The sequence below is a fragment of the Bubalus bubalis genome, chromosome 18, assembly GCF_019923935.1.
Source record: "Bubalus bubalis isolate 160015118507 breed Murrah chromosome 18, NDDB_SH_1, whole genome shotgun sequence".
In the NCBI taxonomy this organism is placed as follows: Eukaryota; Metazoa; Chordata; class Mammalia; order Artiodactyla; family Bovidae; genus Bubalus; species Bubalus bubalis.
In genome coordinates this window covers 21,838,571-21,857,774 of record NC_059174.1, presented here as the reverse complement: position 1 = coordinate 21,857,774, position 19,204 = coordinate 21,838,571, and the positions used below count along the sequence as shown (strand labels likewise).

Genomic DNA, 19,204 nt, shown 5'->3' with positions numbered 1-19,204 from the left:
ATTTTATACGTAGTAGTGTGTCTATGTTAATCCTAAACTCCCAATTTAACCCTCCTCACCTCCCTTTCCCCTCTGGTAACCATAAATCGGTTTTCCATGTCTGTGAGTCAACTTCTGTTTTGAAGATAATTTCATTTGCATCATTATTTTGGATTCCACGTATAAGCTGTATCGTATGATGTTTGTCTTTCTCTTGCATACCCAGGCCAAGGAGGCAGCCGAGGACTGACAGAGCACAACATCCCAAGAAATCCACTCCCGGATACTTACCAACCACTCCATCTTTCTCCACATCTCTTCCAGCTGACTCATGGGCTGACACCACCAGTCGGTGCACTTTTTGTATCGACTGCCTTGAAACCAAAACTGTCTCAGCCATTCAAACTCGACCTGGGGATCATAAAGACAAGACCGTGGTTATAATGTCCCCATGATGGACAATCAAGGACAATGAACTTCTTCATTCAATTCTCCTCCAGTAACTTCACAGCCATAGGGTGAGAAAAAGAGGAAAGCTCAGCCTAACCAGTTCCCAATATAACTCAAAGTCTCTGGAGCCTTTTCACAAAGTCAAGGAGGAAGTAGACGTAGAGCTTAGTGAGACAACCCAGGTCAGGCTGGGGAGGGGGTTTTCAGTCACCGTTCATCACTCAGACAAGAGGAAGCTATCGGTCAATCACAACAAATCCTGAGGTCCTAAAGCACATGACAGCCTACGCTGTGTAGGGTGGGAAAGGCAAAATCAAACAAAATATGTTTTCATTAAACATCTTTATTAAAGATTAGTACTGTAAGGAGATCAAACCAGTCAATCCTACAGGAAATCAACCCTGAATATTCATTGGAAGGACTGAAGCTGAAGCTCCAATACTTTGGCCACCTGATGTGAAGAGCTGAGTCACTGGAAAGACCCTCATGCTGAGAAAGATTGAAGGCAAAAGGAGAAAAGGGCGGCAGAAGATGACATCGTTAGAAGGCTCAATGGACATGAATCTGAGCAAACTCTGGGAGACGGTGAAGGACAAGGAAGCCTGGCGTGCTGTAGTCCATGGGGTTGCAAAGAGTGAGACCCGACTTAGCGACTGAAAAACAACAACAAAAAGAGCAAAACACAGACACATATCAGGAGGTACCAATTTTAAGTATTTTTAGATCTAAAATAAACAAAGAATTTACCCATGGGCTAGGAGGAGCTGGCAGGAAGGTGTTCATGTAACTGAACAATATAATTACGGAGGGACACATTACACCTACAGAGCCATTCAAATTGTCACTTTCAATTCAGTCAGGGCAAATGACAATAGGTAAAAAGCACAGTGAAGCCACTAACCATTTCTCTTCCTTCCTAAGAACCTACTACGTTAAACTTCAAATATTTCTCTCCCGAGCACCCTTTTACTCTAGCCAAATCCCATGATTCATCTGGTAACCCATTGCCTTTCCCGGTCTCAGTCCACGTGGTCCGGGTAGCGCTCTACTTCTAATACCGGGAGTGGAACATGCAACCCTATCTGAGCCCATCAGCCCACCACACTTCTCCAGCCACAGAAATGGGCTTGGGGGAAACAGGCATATGATCAATCAGAATAAGACTGTCAGAAGATTCAGGAAAAGGATTCTGCAACCATTTTGCAGAATGGGAAGAATGGAGGCAACGCAGTAGGAAGCAGCTACAAGATGAACAGATTAAAAAACTAGGTCCTAGTCAGATCAGCTGACTCTTGATCAAGCTATTCCTGAAGCCCCTTTGGCTTAAACCATTTCAGGTTGAGTTTTCCACTTCCTGCACTGAAATAATTCCAACATATGTAGGTGAGAGACTAACTTAAGCTTTAAAAGAATAAGAAGTTGTTTCCTATGTATTTTCTATCACTTATCTTCAACTTGAAAAGCAAATTTTACTGTCAAAAGTACAACTTCATTCATCCCAAAGCTCTTTTTACTTCTGCTGTCTAAAGAAATGTAGAGCTCTCACAGCTTAATATTGGTTAAGGTTGGCTTTACTAAGGTAATCATGTTCCATATATAGGCACAGAGTTATAATAGTCTTCACCTGTTACCACAAAGAATTTTTTGTTTGTTTATCCATGCTGAACTTTCATGCAAACAAAAGCAACTTGTGAAGATTTAACAATGGTAAAAATCGCTCAAATAACTAACCTGAGAACACCAAGTCATATGAAAGGGTTTTAGTTTACATTAACTAAATGTTTGTTTGATATGTAGAACTGATTTCAGTTAAAGCTGTTTAAACAGGGAAAAAAGGGAATGTAGACAATATTCAGACAATAGCTGCTAAACCTTATCTGTGGTATTAAAAGACAGTGGTTAACGGAGGTAAACTTAACTGCTTTGAAAGGAAAATGAATACAAGTGTAGTTCAACTTCTCTGAAAATACAGGTTTAACAACATTATTTATTACAAGGGAAAAAAAAAGAGTTCTTTTTAGATTTCACATGAAATTTGTTCACATTACAGGAACAGCCTGTCAACAAAGCATCAAGCCCCTATGTTAGGGAGAGTTGAAAGGGTTTTGCTTTTAATTTTTTAATAATCTTTGGGCTGGTTATTTCCATTATGAGAACAAAACATACAAGCCTTGGCAACCATGATATCCCAGGAAACAAAATAATTATCGTTTGTAATTAGTTCATTCAGCCTGTAAAGGTACAACAGAGTCTGGATTTCAGTAAATGAAAACTCAGAAGAGTGGAGAATACTTGGAAACTCTGCTATAGGATAAGGAAGCAAAGAAAGACCTTGTCCATTTTAATTAATAATGATGTTCACTTCCTCTTTAGATGCCCCAACTATCTTTTGAAGCAGACAGTGTCATGGTTAAGAATAAAGTCTCTGGCAACTTGGGGCTGGTGCACTGGGACGACCCAGAGGGATGGTGTGGGGAGGGAGGAGGGAGGAGGGTTCAGGATGGGGAACACATGTATACCTGTGGTGGATTCATTTTGATATTTGGCAAAACTAATACAATTATGTAAAGTTTAAAAAATTAAATTAAATTTAAAAAAAAAGTAAAAAAAAAAAAAAGAATAAAGTCTCTGGAGTCAGTTCTAGGCTCTACTCCTGAACAGCTCTGTCATCTGTAAAATAAAGATAATTACATAATCACCACATAGTTTTATGGTGAGGATTAAGTGGGTTAATAATGAATAGCCAAACATGCCGGACACTTGGGAGATACGAAGAATACAGACCAAAGGGGACCACAAGGCCCAGCAGTCCTTGCCCTCAAGAATCTCACAATCTTATGAAATTTTTGAGCAAGAAAAGTTTTAACAACCATGTCAATTCATGCTCACCCCCTGTTCCACTGAGGCCGGTCCAGGAAAGTTCAACCCCTGAAACTTATACCCAACAGACTTTTTTTTCAGGGGTGGAAGTCGTCCTGCCCATGAGATACAATCTTTGTGGGCATGAAACCCACTGGCATGCATTTTAATCGACTCTGAAACCTGGCTTTTTCACTTTGACATTGTGGGCAAAAACTATTAAAGGATATTCATCAAATGCTGTCCTCGCCAGTTCTAACATTGCCAAGATAAGCAGTTGGCACTTTCCTTAAAATTAATTAAGAAAGCAAAAAATATTTCCAGCTGCCTGATTCAGTTTGAGTTACCAAAATAAAAGCAGTCATCCACCCTTCTACCCCAAAGTCTGCTGATGAGGAAGGAAAGAGGCAGGGCAGATGCTGCACAAAACCAAAGAAAGGGTCAGGACTCAGAATTGAGCACAAATCCTACTACTTCAAGGCTGAAAAGAATCAGTCTCACCATACTGGCCGACTGACAATGGTCTAGCCATGACTAGAGGAGGCTCTTCAACCCTTCTCCAGGGGGTAGTCCCTCCCGCCAGGCTCTCAGCTTCTCTTGAGGTGCTGTCATTGTTCATGATGGTTTTAAACCACACTCCCAGGTCTCAGACATGCACTTAATGGAAATTCACTATTATCTGATCTTTGGCGTAATGGCAATACAATGATACATACCTAATACCCACAGTGTTGGAAGGAACACTGACAAGTCTAGAGAACGTGCAGGATCTTCAAGGGCCTTCTGAATCATCAGAGAAAAATGAACACGTTTCCAACAGTGTTAGTTACGGAGCTGTGACCCAGAGAATCATCTCTTAGAACCTTTCTAATTCACCTGTACCTGACTGCTCCGTGGGATAGTCAAAAGAGAGGTCAATCAAGAAAAGCTTTCTCCTAGAAATGTCTAGAAAAATCTGAAGGTGAAGCACAAACAGAATCCATCTGCCGACCTGAACCATAGTCACTGGGAACTTAGGCAATGGGGAGCAAAGCTTATAAGATTCCCAAATCACATTTCTGAGTCACTACATCACTGTACAGTTGGAAATCATTTGCATCACTCTTACAGGTAAGCAAACGTCACCTACTTCTGCCAAGTTAGTTTCAATCCTTGGTTTGATCCCAGGTCAGCTTATGCATGAGGGGTGGGAACTTGCCCACAGGGGTAAATGTCTCACTGTAATAAATAAAATAAGTGTTTTCAAGCAGAAAGATATTAGAACGATATTAATATCTAATATTAGGTATTCGAACAGGGAGAGATGCTAAGGTCCAATCTACAAAGAGTTACTCCATGAAAGCCTTTTACCAGGAGTTCTAAGGAAGATGCAGGTCTGATCAGGACAAAATGAGAACCAAATGATGACATCAAATAGTAATGGGTTGGCCAAAAAGTTCATTTGGCCAACATATTATGTTCATAACATCTTATGTTCGTAACATCTTATGGAAAAACCTGAATGAAGTTTTTGGCCATGGAAAAACTTGAACGAACTTTTTGGCCAACCCAATACATTTTCCTAGAGGAAATTTACTAAGTGACAAGAATGAATTCCACATTTGATAATTTTTAAGAAGGAAAAGACTATTATATAAACACAGAGGAAAGTTCTATTAAACTTGACCAAAAATATGTTTAAGCATCTTAAATTGGAAAAACAATATATCCTTCAGGTACTGAGTTCCAACCTCCAAAGTCCCCAGATTGCTTAGTTAGAAACTATCTAAGACAAGGAAAACCAACCACAGTTAAACCTGCACAGCCCAAAAGTCTGCAGACATAAAACCAAGGGCTTCATCCTATAATTAGTCAAGCAAAGGCCTCCGAGAGAGAGGAAAGCACACAGTGAGAAGTGTGGAAAGGGTTCTGGGCACTCCTGCTCTCATTCACACAACAGAATGCAGAAGAATGTGAGCATGCCAACTCGCAGGGCGAAAGAAGAGTATCTGATGATGTGCCCTGACATATGGAATTCATTCTGAAAGCAAGGACATGACCTTGAAGAATCAAAGACTGGGAGACTGGAGAAGACTGGTAAACATGCTACTTAGATTTAAGACCTCCCCATTCAAGCCGAGGCTAGCCTCAAGGGGCTAACATTTCTGATACATCTCTGCCCCATCCCCACCCCACTAACATATACAATGTCAAAAGCAGCCAGCCACTTTCTGAAGCACATGGGTTCAGATTACAGTATTTTCCCTCTGGTTAGATAAACAGTGTGATTTTACAGACAACCCCCACCCATCACTGGTAACAAAACATCGCAGTCAGTCACAGAAGACCAGAAAGGATGGAAAAGAGCCCACATATGTGTTAAAGAACACATCCACCCGGGTGCATCGCTAGCCTGCCTCCTAAAACTGCAAGGTGTTCACAGAAGGTGATATGGAGTGAGACATAACTTTGCATCCAAGTCTAACTGACTGAGGTCACCGGGCCCACAGATGCTTCTCTTTCCTCAAGTTCTAGTTCTCAGCAGTGTCTCCAGCAGGAATTGGTGGCAGAGAACACAGGCTACTTAGCAGACAAAAGGGAGTGAAGAAAGTCACTCGTGGGTTTAGCTGAGGGTTAGAAGTGATTATTATTTCCCTAAAAGGCAGAGTTTCTCTGCCTTTGGTTCTAGAGATTATGGCATATTTCACAAACTACGGAGCAGCTCATAAGATAATTAAATATCTTTTTAAAGATATTACATGACGTTGAAATAGACACAGATTTAGAGAACAAATGTATGGACACGAAGCAGGGAAAGTAGGGGGAATAAATTGGGAAACAGTGACATTTACATACTACTATGTACAAAACAGATAACTAATAAGAACCTACTGTATAGCAAGGGGGGAAAAAAGGAAGTGGCACAAAACATATAGGACATACATTAAGTTAAACGCATTCCAATATACAGGAGGTACAGACAAATACTGCTTGATTCCACTTACATGAGAACAGGGAAATCCATGGTGTCAGAAAGTACACGTAGATGCCAGGGGTCAGGGGTGTGGTGGGGCAGGGGGGCTGAGGACGGGGAATGGGGACTTAAGTGTTTAATGGGGATAGAGTTTAGTGTTTAATGGGGACAGAGTGTCAGTTTAGGAAAGCTAAAAATTTGGGAGACGGATGATGGTGAGAGTTGTACCACAAGGTGAACCATAGTGCTACTGAACCATGCAGTTAAATATGTTTAAAATAGTATGTTTTATATTATGTGACTTGTATCACAGTAAAAAAACATTGAAAAAAAATATGAATGGGTCTGTGTGAACTCTGTTCTCCTCTGCTCAAAACCCCTTAGTGGTTCCCTATTACCCTCAAAGTAAAAAGGAAAGTCCTGGTTCTTACAGACACCTCCAACGACCAATACAACCTTCGGCTCCACGTCCCCTGGCACCTTCTCCATGACCTCATCTCCTGGAACTCTCAGCCCCACTCCCACCACTTACACGGGACTGTCCCTCAGCTAGTCCATGAACACCAGGCATTCTCCCACTGCACAGCCCATGCAGCGGTTTTTCTCTCTGCCTGAAACGCTGTGACCTGGATATCCACATGGCTCCCTCCCTCACCTCCTTTAAGTCTCTGCTCAGAGGACATCTTACAGTGGGGATGCTCTCTGCTTATCTCAATCTCCTCTACTTTAACTTTTTCCAACATATTATATAATGAACTGATGGAGGATGTTTATTGTTTACCATCATCTCCCTGCACTAGAATGTCTATTTTATTTGCCACTCTATCCAAAAGCACCCGGAAAGAGTGCTTTGTGCATGTTCAGTAACTATTTATTGAAAAGATGATTGAGAACATTTTTGTATTCCAAATTCTCCACCAATCGTTCTAATTACACCAAAGAAAAAGTCTTTGATTGATGATAATCTTCAATAATTCTCTACCACTTGGTAACCTATTTTTTTTTTAAGGTATATTTACCACCATAAAGGGCTTCTCAGGTGGCTCAAGGGGTAAAGAATCCACCTGCAATGCAGGAGACACAAGAGATGCGGGTTCAACCCCTAAGTTGGGAGGATTCCCTGGAGGAGGGCATGGAAATCCACTTTAGGGTTCTTGCCTGGGAAATCCCATGGACAGAGGAGCCTGGTGGTCTATGGTCCATAGGGTTGCAAAGAGTCAGATACGCTGAAGCGACAGAGCACACACACACGCACCCACTACAAAATCCACCCATTTTCAGTGTAGAATTCAATGACTTTTAGAAAGTGTATGAAGTTCTGCACTAACCTCACTTCTTAATATGAAAAATGAAGACTGTAGGCCCAGAACCTTCTTTAGCCAAAAGCATCTGCTAGAATAGCATAACATTGCTGTTTTTCACAGGCTAGAGTTTTCTGGTTACTTTTGCTTTTGGCTGCTGATATTGGCTTTCCACTTAAAAGTGGTAATATAAAGCTTCCTTTTTAAAGATATTTATTTACATAAAAAATGAGCTGATTCTTTAAAAAGTATTGAAAAGATAACAACAGATACAGTCCAAAGATATAGCAAAAATTGACAGGGTATTCATGAAAATAACAGTTTGTGAAACACTGACTCAGGGGACCCAGACCTGCTGGTCTCACAGACTTCAGAATTTTGTAAACAAAAGGCATGGCTCCTACGGTTCACCTGCTCTGAGGATTCGCCTTCAGTTTCCATAAGTCCTCATTGGAAGAGTATCCTTCATGGGCCTCTTACATTTCTACATGCCTTGCCTTTTGTTTCAGACTCGCACTGCAAGGATGTGTGTATGGTTAATATCCTTGGAAAATATAATTTCTCTGCCCAGAATAAAGGGCAGGTTTGATAACAGACTTAGAGGAAAAAGATGTGCCTTGATTTGGAGCAAAGGACAGGCATGCCTACTGCCCATCACGAACAGGTTACCCCAGCCCGGGCTCCTCACCTACTGTGCTGTGCTTAGTCGCTCATTTATGTCCAACTCTTTTCAACCCCATGGACTGTAGCCTGCCAGGCATCTCTGTCCATGGGGATTCTCTAGGCAAGAATACTGGAGTGGGTTGCCATGCCCTCCTCCAGGGGATTTTCCCAACCTGGGGACTGAACCCAACCCAGGTCTCCCAGATTAGAGGCAGATTCTTTACTATCTGAGGCACCAGGAAAGCCCTTATCCCTTCTCCAGGGAATCTTCCTGAGTCAGGAATTGAACAGGGGTCTCCTGCATTGCAGGCAGATTCTTTACCAGCTAAGCTACCAGGGAAGTCCCCTCTCCTATTAATAGAATGTAAACCCTCCATGCACATGCTATCTGGCATATGCTATCTGGCCCACTGTGCGCTGTGGAGACAAAGGCGGCAGAACTGGCATGAAAACGCTGATGCTCTGGCTACTGTCTTGTAAGCAATGAACCATCCTTGGTCTCTTACACTCAGAGCAAACAGTGGCCGATTACTTTGTTAGCTACAAGTAGGACAGAATCACCACAGTTCTCGGAAGCCCTTACCTCGTTGTGGATTTCTTCTCCTTGTTTCAAAACCACTGACTCCAAGGATTTCAAAGAGATTTCACCGTTGTCTGCCTCATCACGGACATTCTGCAGGGCCACCTGGCAGCGCTGTAAGATGTATTCCAAGGTCCCTGTTGAGCACTGCAGAGACAGAACCAGCCACCGACATGATAAGCGAACTCCAAGTTTACCAATGCCTCCCTTCCTAGGATGTCTGTCCCCTTCCTGGGCATTTACCTGCTGCCCTCACAACTCAGCCTATACTTCTTAACCTGAGACTAACTACAGCAGCTTTCTCCTCGGGCTCTGCGCTCCCACCCTGGCCTCCCCTGGGCCACTCATGTTGCTGTTTTCTTATTTCATAGGCTTCATATCTCCAGAGAGTAGGCTTCTGGAGGCTAACGCCCTGTTTCCAAATGTATATACTCTACACATACCACAGCACCTAGAACTGACTCTTTTTGTTTGTTTTTGGCCCTGTAGTGAGGCATGTGGGATCTCAGTCCCCTGACCAGGGACTGAAGCTGTGCCCCCTGCAGTGGAAGCATGGAGTCTTAACCACTGGACCTCCAGGAAAGTCCCTGAGTCTTAATTTTATATATACATACATAAAACAAAAACTTAATAAGCACCTATTGGAAAGTGTTAGTCGCTCAGTCGTGTCCGACTCTTTGCGACCCCATGGACTGTAGCCTACCAGGTTCCTCTGTCCATGGGATTTCCCAGGCAAAAATACTGGAGTGGGTTGCCAATCCCTTCTCCAGGGGACCTTCCTGACCCAGGGATCGAACCTGGGTCTACTGCATTACAGGCAGATTCTTTACCATCTGAGCCACCAGGGGATAGGCCCTAAGTACCTATTGGAGGAATAACTAATTAACCAAGACGTCAAGGATGCTGACTTTATCTCAAGTGCCCTGCACCTAACAACGAGGGAAATAAAAAGGTAAACAGACAGTGGAACTGGTTCAAAAACACCCAAAATACAACAGCAACGGGGGGAGAATGAAGCTATAAAGACAGAGCAAAGAATTCATTTTCCTTTTCGGCAAGAAAGTGTACACTAGGCAGTTGCAAGTCACTGGCAGAAGAGAATCCTCAAATTGTGGAGAATCTGTGACTCGTGCCCTCAAGGCATGTTCAAAGGCCTCACCTAGTACCTGGGCATGAGCAAAGGCACAGGTAATGCGCCCATCCCTCTTTGATCTGTGGGAGCAAACAGAGGTCAAAGGGACAAACTCCTTTGAATGAGCATATGTCAGAAAAAAAAGAGGATGCAGGCGGAGTGTGCATCCGTTTGTTTTGATAATGACACGATTTCCTAGGATGATAAAAAGCAAGCTATAAATATCCTTTAGACCCAATGAGGGAAATGTCTTCCCAAAGTATTTTTATTTTATTATTTACAATTTAAACGAATCCCTTTGGAATAACCTTGAAGGCTAATCCCCTGGTACAAAAATTCTTTGCATGGTTACTGCCACTTTACACAATGTGACCTGGGCACGCCTGGGGGGAAAAAAACAACGAAGTTTCTGTGCCAAAACCAGAAGCTTGACTAATACGTATTTTAATATGATGATCCCAAAGTGCTGGGAATAGAAGGGCAGCAGCTCTAATGTGCTACAAAGAAAAAGCAAAAACTAGAATTAAATTACCACTCGCCTTTGTCCCACGGGCAACTCTACAACATTTTTTTTTTTCATGATATTCTGTCTATAAACATATTCTGCCTGTACCTTTACTTTCCCAAGTATGGTGTAACCTCCATAAGAGGCAATTAATTAAAATGCCATCTTCTATAACAATTAAAAACAACACAGAACTTCCCATCAATAAGGGACCAGTTAAATGAACTCTGGTGAAGCCACACCTTGCTGCTACCAAAAAAAAAAAAAGAGAGGGTAGGAATGTATATACATTTTCTGGGTGATTAGAAGTCATCTGATATAAAGAGGCGGAGAAGGCAATGGCAACCCACTCCAGTACTCTTGCCTGGAAAATCCCATGGACGGAGGAGCCTGGTGGGCTGCAGTCCATGAGGTCGCTAAGAGTCAGACATGGCTGAGCGACTTCACTTTCACTTTTCACTTTCATGCATTGGAGAAGGAAATGGCAACCCACTCCAGTGTTCTTGCCTGGAGAATCCCAGGAACGGGGGAGCCTGGTGGGCTGCCGACTATGGGGTCACACAGGGTTGGACACGACTGAAACGACTTAGCAGCAGCAGCAGCAGCAGATATAAAGGGGAAGATGAACTCTAATCACCCAGAAGATGTATATATATTCCTAAAGAACCTCTAATCAGGACTAGTTTTTTTAGGTAACAGTTTTATTGAGATATATTAATAGCTCACATGTCATAAAATTTACCCACTTAAAGCATATAATTCAATGTTTTTTAGTATATTGAGCTGTATAACCATCACCTCAGTTAATTTTAGAGCATTTTAATCACTCCAAAAAAGAATCCCTGTCCATTTCAGCAGTCACGCCGTCTCATTTCTACCAGCCTTCCTAGCCCTAGGCAAGCACTAATCTACTTTCTGGGTCTATAGATTTGACTACTCTGTATATTTCGTATAAATGAAATCATACAATCTGTGGTCCTTTGTGACTGGCTTCTTTCACTCAGTCTCATTTTCAAGGTTCTCCCATGTTGAACATGTGTCGGTACCCCGTTCCTGTTCACTGTCAAATATCATCATCAAATCATTCAGCCATAGAGATATACCACCTGTTTATCCATTCATCAGAGGATGAACCTTTGGGCTCTCCACTCTTTGGCTATTATGAATTAAGCTACTATGAACATTCACATACAAGTTTTCATTTCTCTTTCATTTCTCTCTTCCATACACCTAGGCATGGGAATTGCTGGACAATATGGTAATTCTGTATTAACCTTCTGAAGAAGTGCTAGACTGTTTTCCAAAATGGCTGCACCATTTCACATTCCCTCCAGCAATGTATGAAGGCTTCAATTTCTGCATATCCTCAGCAACACTTGTTACTGTGATTCTGATTACAGCTATTTTCTCATGTGTTTATGGGCATCTGTATATCTCCTTTGGAGATGTGTCTATTCAGATCCTTTACCTTTTTAAAAGATTGGATTCATGTCAAAGTATGGCAAAAGCCACCACAACATTATAAAGCAATTATCCTCCAATTAAAATTAATTAAAAAAATTTTTTTTAATTTTAAAAAAGGTTGGATTATTTATCTTTTCAATCACTGACTTGTAAGAAGTTCTTTACATATTCTAAAAATGTGCACCTTGTGAGATACATGACATATATATATATTTATAATATATTTACAAATATTTTCTCCCATTCTTTGGGTTGTGTTTTTTACTTTCTTGATGGTAACCTTTGAAGCATCACAGTTTTAACTTTGATAAAGTCCAAATCATCTATATTTTCTTTGATAGCTTATGCTTTTGGTATCATAGCTTTCAAAAAAATTTCCTACTCTAAGAATCACATACAGATAAGTAATTATTTATCAAGGTTAACTAAAATAAAGCAAAACAAAAAGTGCAGAATAGTGTGCAGGCTACTAGTTATTTTTTTTTAAATTATCATTAAATACATATGTGTTTGCTTACATATTTATTAAATATCACTGAAAGGATAAAAAATATCTGATAATATCAGTTGCCTCTGGGGAAGAGGAGCTGGTTGGGGTGAGGAGAGACACATATCAACTGTACACGCTTAGATACTTTTTGAGTTTTGAACCATTTGAGTAACTACCTATTCGAAATATAATTTTACATAAAATTTAAATTTAGAAAAAACAGATATTCTGTGTTGAATCCCAAGAACATTCTATCACAACCAGAAAAAAAAAAAAAAAACCTAAAATCAAATAAAGATTGAGAGTCATCAGATATAATCTAATCACATTTTTGCAACCAAAAACTGAATCAATTTCTTCTGAGTAACTAAAATGAATTTCAGAACATCATTTCTTTAAAACAATCTGCTTCCTACATATTGTGAATAGGCAGAAAATAGCAAATCATTTTGTTTGGCACAGAAAAGAGGTCAAATTTTATACTTCATGAGGGAAAGGTCATTTGTAGAACAAGCAAGGCTATAAAGTTGCATGGATTTTCTCCATATATATTTAAGGAAACAGCAATGTTAACTATAGTGATGGGGAAAAAAATCTTTTCCCTCTTCTGTTACTGAAAACAATAAGATGAATTTAAAAGTTTTAAATAAGATAAAAACATAATCCTGCCACCTTACCCTATTTTATTTTTATTGAGTGTGATTCTTCATCCACACATAGCTATAATCAATATATACTTAGCAATGTATATGCTGTTTTTCACTGTTTGTACATAAGTATTCCAAACTACCATTTGCAATGCTGCTCAATGAGGTGATGATATTAACAATTTAATTAGTGAGTCACATAATATAAAGGCGTTAAGGTTTTATCCAACTTTTCACTACTATTAATCATGCCAGGCAAATAGTTTTTTATATATACTTCTTTTGAATTTTTTCCTAGGTTTGAGATCAAAGATATTATTCAATAGCTTTACCATACCATATAAATATTCATGGTGCTTTAGACATATCCCAATACAGCTTTCCAAAAAGCATGCCAATTAGAAAAACTAACAGAAGTGCATTAATGTACAGTTTCACTGTAACTTCACCAGCATTGAATATTATAATTTTTGACTTTTGATAGAAGTAAAAAGTTAACCTTAAAATGATCATTTTTTTTAAAAGACTACATTTAACTTTAAGATAATTTTTGAAGCCTGTATATACAGGATCACGCAAAACAGAGTGAGTGAACTTTTTCTTTAAAAAGGCCAGATAGTAGATATTTTAGGCTTGCAGGTCATAAGGTCTGTGTTCAACTACTCAGCTCTGCCATTGTAGCTCCAAAGCAGCCATAAACAATACATAAACATGGCTGGGTTCCAATAAAACTTTATTTACAAAAATAGCTGGCTGGCCCACAGACCATAGCGTGTGTTGACCATGATCTACAATATAGAAAGCAAGATAGTCACATCATTCACATTGTATATATCTAATCAGTAAAATATCATGCTGCTGCTGCTGCTAAGTCGCTTCAGTCGTGTCCAACTCTGTGCGACCCCACAACAGCAGCCCACCAGGCTCCCCCGTCCCTGGGATTCTCCAGGCAAGAACACTGGAGTGGGTTGCCATTTCCTTCTCCAATGCATGAAAGTGAAAGTGAAGTCGCTCAGTCGTGTCCAACGCTAGCAACCCCCTGGACTGCAGCCTACCAGGCTCCTCCATCCATGGAATTTAAAATATCATAAGCTTCAACTAAAGTAGAGATAAAAGATGCAGGTTTGGGATTATGTTTTTCTCCTAAGAGCATCACTGTATATCTCCATTTCTTTTTTTTCTTTTAATAAATAAATTAATGCTCAGAAATTTCCCTAAAAACTAGAAGACACAAATAAACAGCTATAACTAAACAGAGAAAGGATATTTTTACAGCACTGCCACGTTAGTAAAGTTGGTCATCTAGGAAAAAAGGAATTAAGACCAGAGGTGTCCTTTAAAAACGCAGTCTGAAGGGCTCCTTTTGGGAACTTCCGACTATGTATTTATTATAGGAGGTGGAGAAGGAAAGATGCCCTGATCTCTTACAAGTTTTAATCCCAAATTTCCATTTGTCTGCTGGACCTCTCCACTTGGCAGCTCTAACTCAGACTGTTTGAAAGTGAACTATATTCTTTCCCTAGTGTCTTAGAACTACCTGCTTACAGTAATGTCATTTCCAAATCACCCAGACTTGCAACCTCAGAGTCACCTGAGAGCCTGGCACATGACAAGCACACAGTAAAGAGGTAGTTGGTTAGTGTGTTCATTCATTCACTTGTTCATCCATTCATTCATTCGACCACTCATTCACTCTTACATTCCCTCCTCCACTGCATTCAGCTGCCAAGTCTGTCACTACATTTCCTACATTAGTCAAGGGAATTTCTTCTTTTCTCCTGTTGCTGCTACTTTAGTTCAGACTAACGGGTTTAACTGATGTCTTTATCATTTTCATCTTCCAAAAGATATCTCCAATATGTCAATACTGCAATAAATAAATCATTGATAACCCCCATCTACCAACTAATTTTGGAGTATGAAATGGCAACCCACTCCAGTATTCTTGCCTGGAGAAGCCCATGGACAGAGAAGCCTGGCAGGCTACAGTCCATGGGGTCTCAAGAGTCAGACACGACTGAGCGACTTTCAGTTCACCAACCAATTTAAGTTTGTGAAAGTGAAAGTGTTAGTTGCTCAGTCAAGTCCGACTCTTTGTGACCCCATTGACTGTGGCCTGCAAGGCTTCTCTGTCCATGGAATTCTCCAGGCAAGAATGCTGGAGTGGGTTGCCATTCCCTTTTCCAGGGGATCTTCCTGACTCAGGAATTGAACCTGGGTCTCCTGCATTGCAGGCAGATTCATTACTGTCTGAGCCACCAGGAAATCCCCTAATTTAAGTTTCAGTTCAGTTCAGTTCAGTCGCTCAGTCGTGTCTGACTCTTTGCGAGCCCATGAATTGTAGCATGCCAGGCCTCCCTGTCCATCACCAACTCCAAACACACCTAAAATCCAAGATCTTTCACAATCTGGTCCCAGTCAGGAATCAGCCTTTATCTGCTAACACTCCTTTTCTGGCAATCCTTGGATTCAGTCAAAGTTGAGCCATTCAACATTCCCCTTGTATCCCCATCCCAAACCAATCACAATATTTGCACCTGAGTCCTCATCCCATTAGCTGACCTCAACTGTCCTAAAATTCCCTAATCCCTACACATTCAAGTCTTACACATCTACCTGTCAGGTCACTCATGAAGTCTTATTCTACTCTACTCTCTATTCTGTACTTACCTCCTCTTAGACGGGAAACATCTTAAAGATACCACACGTCAACTACTGCTATCCACAAGTGTCTAAAAGAATACCTTGAACACTGGAAAGTTCAACAGAAGTTTGTAGAATGGATGATAGAACTAAAATCACTTCCCTTCTTCTGAGTAGTAGCTTTCCGTCAATAGCAACTCTTCCAACTAAGATTTGTTGATGACATAAATTCTCTTGCTTTACCGTGTTCATTCCAGTGTATCAACGCAGACAGTATCGCCTTCCACACAGAGTTTTGGTTGTTCCTGTCTCCCACTAGCTTTTCATCAGGATAATTGAAAAAGGCAGTAATAGTAATAGTAGTAGTAATAGCCATAGCAACAGTAGTAGTAGAGGTAGTAGCAATTTAATATATATGTATAGCAGCTAACATTCTTTGCAGGCATACTCTATCAGCCACTGTTAAAACACTTACACGTATTAACTCATTTAATCCTCATAAGAACACTCTGAATTAGATATGATTGTTATCCTTATCAAACACATTTTCCCAAACTTCTTATTCATCATTTTACACTAGGCCTCTCAGCACAGCACTAATCACCTTGTCCACTCTTCCAGATTGAATTAGGAAAGATGCAAAGATATGTGTAAGTAGCCACACACTCAAAAGAATTCTTGGGAAAGTTCTGACTAGAAAGACAGATGTCTATACCATCTTGTATTATACAAAAGTGAAATCTTTTTTGCACAACACAAAGCACATGTAAGATGCTCGATAACTGCTTGCTCACTTCTTTTTGCCTTCCTTCACTCCTCCCTTTCACCTTCCTTCCTCTTCCCTCCTTCCTTTTGCCCCTTGCCTCCTCCCTCCCTTCCTTCCTTTCTTCTTTTCTAATAGAACTTACTTTAGGTCTCTAAGATAAATTATTTGTGTTTTTATCTATTTAATATTTGCCTCTCAAACTGAAAAGCTAGTTCAGCAAAACTAGTGGGCATACCCGTCAAGCTGATGGCTCTCTCTCTCTCAAGGCTTTAGTGCTGCCGGACACAGAACAGGCCCTCGAATATTTAGATGAATGATTGAATGCAAGAAACAAGAAAGGGAGATAAGGAGAAAGTGGGGAGGAGGGAATGCTTGATGGGCTTGCTGGCATCTTGACTTAGACACATGCCATCTCAGCCACTGAGCAGCTTGACCAGTCTACCAGGAAAGCTGCTTAATTACCAGCACACATGACATTGTGTTATAGACTCTATAGTATCAGGACTAGAAAGGTTGTGTGTTTGTGTTTCCCTAACACTTTATTTTATCCCTTCTGCCCAACTTTCTCACACTGGTCCCCCTGTAGTATGGTGAAAAGTCAAGCTATAAAAGCAAAGCACAGATAACAAGTTTGGATATGAGGTCAACTTGTAATCCTTTTCATGATCGTTCTCCCTGCTCTCTACAACTCTTCCTAAGCAAGCACACACAACACCCCAGGATGACTACTAAGGGCTTCTTCCCTCATCTCTTAACTTTCTATTCTGAACTAGTCTAATCAGCTGACTATCAGCCACTGCAAGTGGTGGCAGAATTCAGCAATCCAGCCTGGGTTAGGAACCTGACTGGGGAGTTCAGAAATTCCCTGGCACCACTCTAACTGTCTCTTTAATTTACATTCACATGCCCAGAAGCCTGACCCAAAGTTAATGGGAATGTAAATTCTCAACCCTCTGAGCCCAGTTACAACTAACACATGCACAAGCACACAGATCTACCCAATTTCGTTCCAGTCACACCTTGACCTTGACCTTGACAGGTACCAACACTTTAGAAAATCTCCAACCAGCAACATCTGCCAAGGTCCCCTCTTGCAGGCACCTTTTCCAAGAAACACAACTCGGAGGAAGCAAAACAGACTTAGCCCAGGCTGTGAAGACACTTTTTACAATTACCTTTAGGAACAGGCTTTAGGAACAGGCTGTCTGGTCAGCCGAAAGCCCTCTGTGCCCATGTGTCTGTAGACAAAGTCCAGGAGATAACCATAATGCTTCTGCCCCTAGCCAAGCACTTGTTTCCCCACATGCTGTTATCCACAGAATAGTAAAATATAGATATATAGGGGGTGCTAGATCCTAGTAGAAGACAAGAATTCAATCTAAAAAGTTGATCCAGCACAACTCAAAGCTCAAAAAGCAAGTAAACAGAGGCTAAAGTCTAGTTAGATGGAAGCAATTTTCCTATCAAATAGTCTTCCAAAGTTCTATGATAAATTGCTCATGCAACCACTTCTGTCACATCCAATTAAGTTTGAGTCACATTTTTATTTACACTTACCTCTGCCACTCGGTGGGTGGAACTAAACCGAGGTGGTAAACCAGCCAAAACACAGTGTTGGTGGGTGGCATTGAGATCATCTGCAGGAAAAATACCAAAAATTAAAGGAAAAAAAGCATCCAACACACCACTTATCAGTCACTAAATAGTATTTAAATTACAAAGTAAACAGTAAATCCATCATTCAAGAAGAATGACAAGAACCAAAAATATAACAATTACTTTGTATAATCTAAACTATTTTTTGCAAGTAGGATGACTTTATATAGAGAGATAAATAGATATAGATAGATATATATATATCGGAGAAGGCGATGGCATCCCACTCCAGTACTCTTGCCTGGAAAATCCCATGGACGGAGGAGCCTGGTAGGCTGCAGTCCATGGGGTCGCTAAGAGTCAGACACGACTGAGCGACTTCACTTTCACTTTTCACTTTCATGCACTGGAGAAGGAAATGGCAACCCACTCCAGCGTTCTTGCCTGGAGAATCCCAGGGACGGGGAAGCCTGGTGGGCTGCCGTCTATGGGATCACACAGAGTCAGATACGACTGAAGCGACTTAGCAGCAGCAGCAGCAGCAGATATCCATATATGTGTGCATATATATATATACAGTCATATGGTATAAAACCATTGTGGTGTAAAGCCATCAAAAACCATGACACTTTCAATAGAGAAAGGGGATGTGATTAATAATTACTTGACGACAGCAGGCGTAAACCAGCACTGTACTTAGCCAACAGGCTATATGGTCACCCTACTTACCTGTAGTCTTATGATACCCACTCACCACTATTTATGGGTTGAACTTCTCTTTTTCATTATACATCTAATTCTACTCATGCTTTATGAATAAGCCAAAATTCTTTCGTATTCTTTGGAATTGAACATCTTTCATCTGAAAATCTGCCTCCTGCCCTCCCCAATCAAAGTATCAATTTTGTCCTAACAATTTTCCAGGCAGCAAACCAACCAACTCAGCACGTTGCAATGCTTTGGCTCTCAGAACAGAATTCAAGCCTACAGATTCATGACCCAAGAATGGAGTAGGTGGTGAATTCATCAGCTAAAGAATATGCCTGGAACCACATGCAATTGGAGAAAAATCAATGGCCAAGTTCTTGTGTATTCTATGAAATGATGCCACATGTGAGGCAAAAATCTGTATCACCTCCGCTTAGAGCATTGCTTCTATTCCTCTGTTAATAAGAA

At 40.8% G+C, this 19,204-nt stretch overlaps 1 protein-coding gene across 1 annotated transcript in view; it reads right to left on the bottom strand.

Moving 5' to 3' along the window:
• FTO (FTO alpha-ketoglutarate dependent dioxygenase) overlaps nt 1-19,204 on the bottom strand; it is a 422,524-nt gene that overhangs the window by 238,360 nt on the left and 164,960 nt on the right. Inside the window, exons 5-7 of the mRNA XM_006043050.4 lie at nt 17,990-18,069; nt 8,789-8,932; nt 271-390 (exon numbers count right to left, since the gene is read on the bottom strand). Coding sequence (XP_006043112.3) covers nt 271-390; nt 8,789-8,932; nt 17,990-18,069 — 344 coding nt within the window. The remainder of the gene's footprint in view (nt 1-270; nt 391-8,788; nt 8,933-17,989; nt 18,070-19,204) is intronic.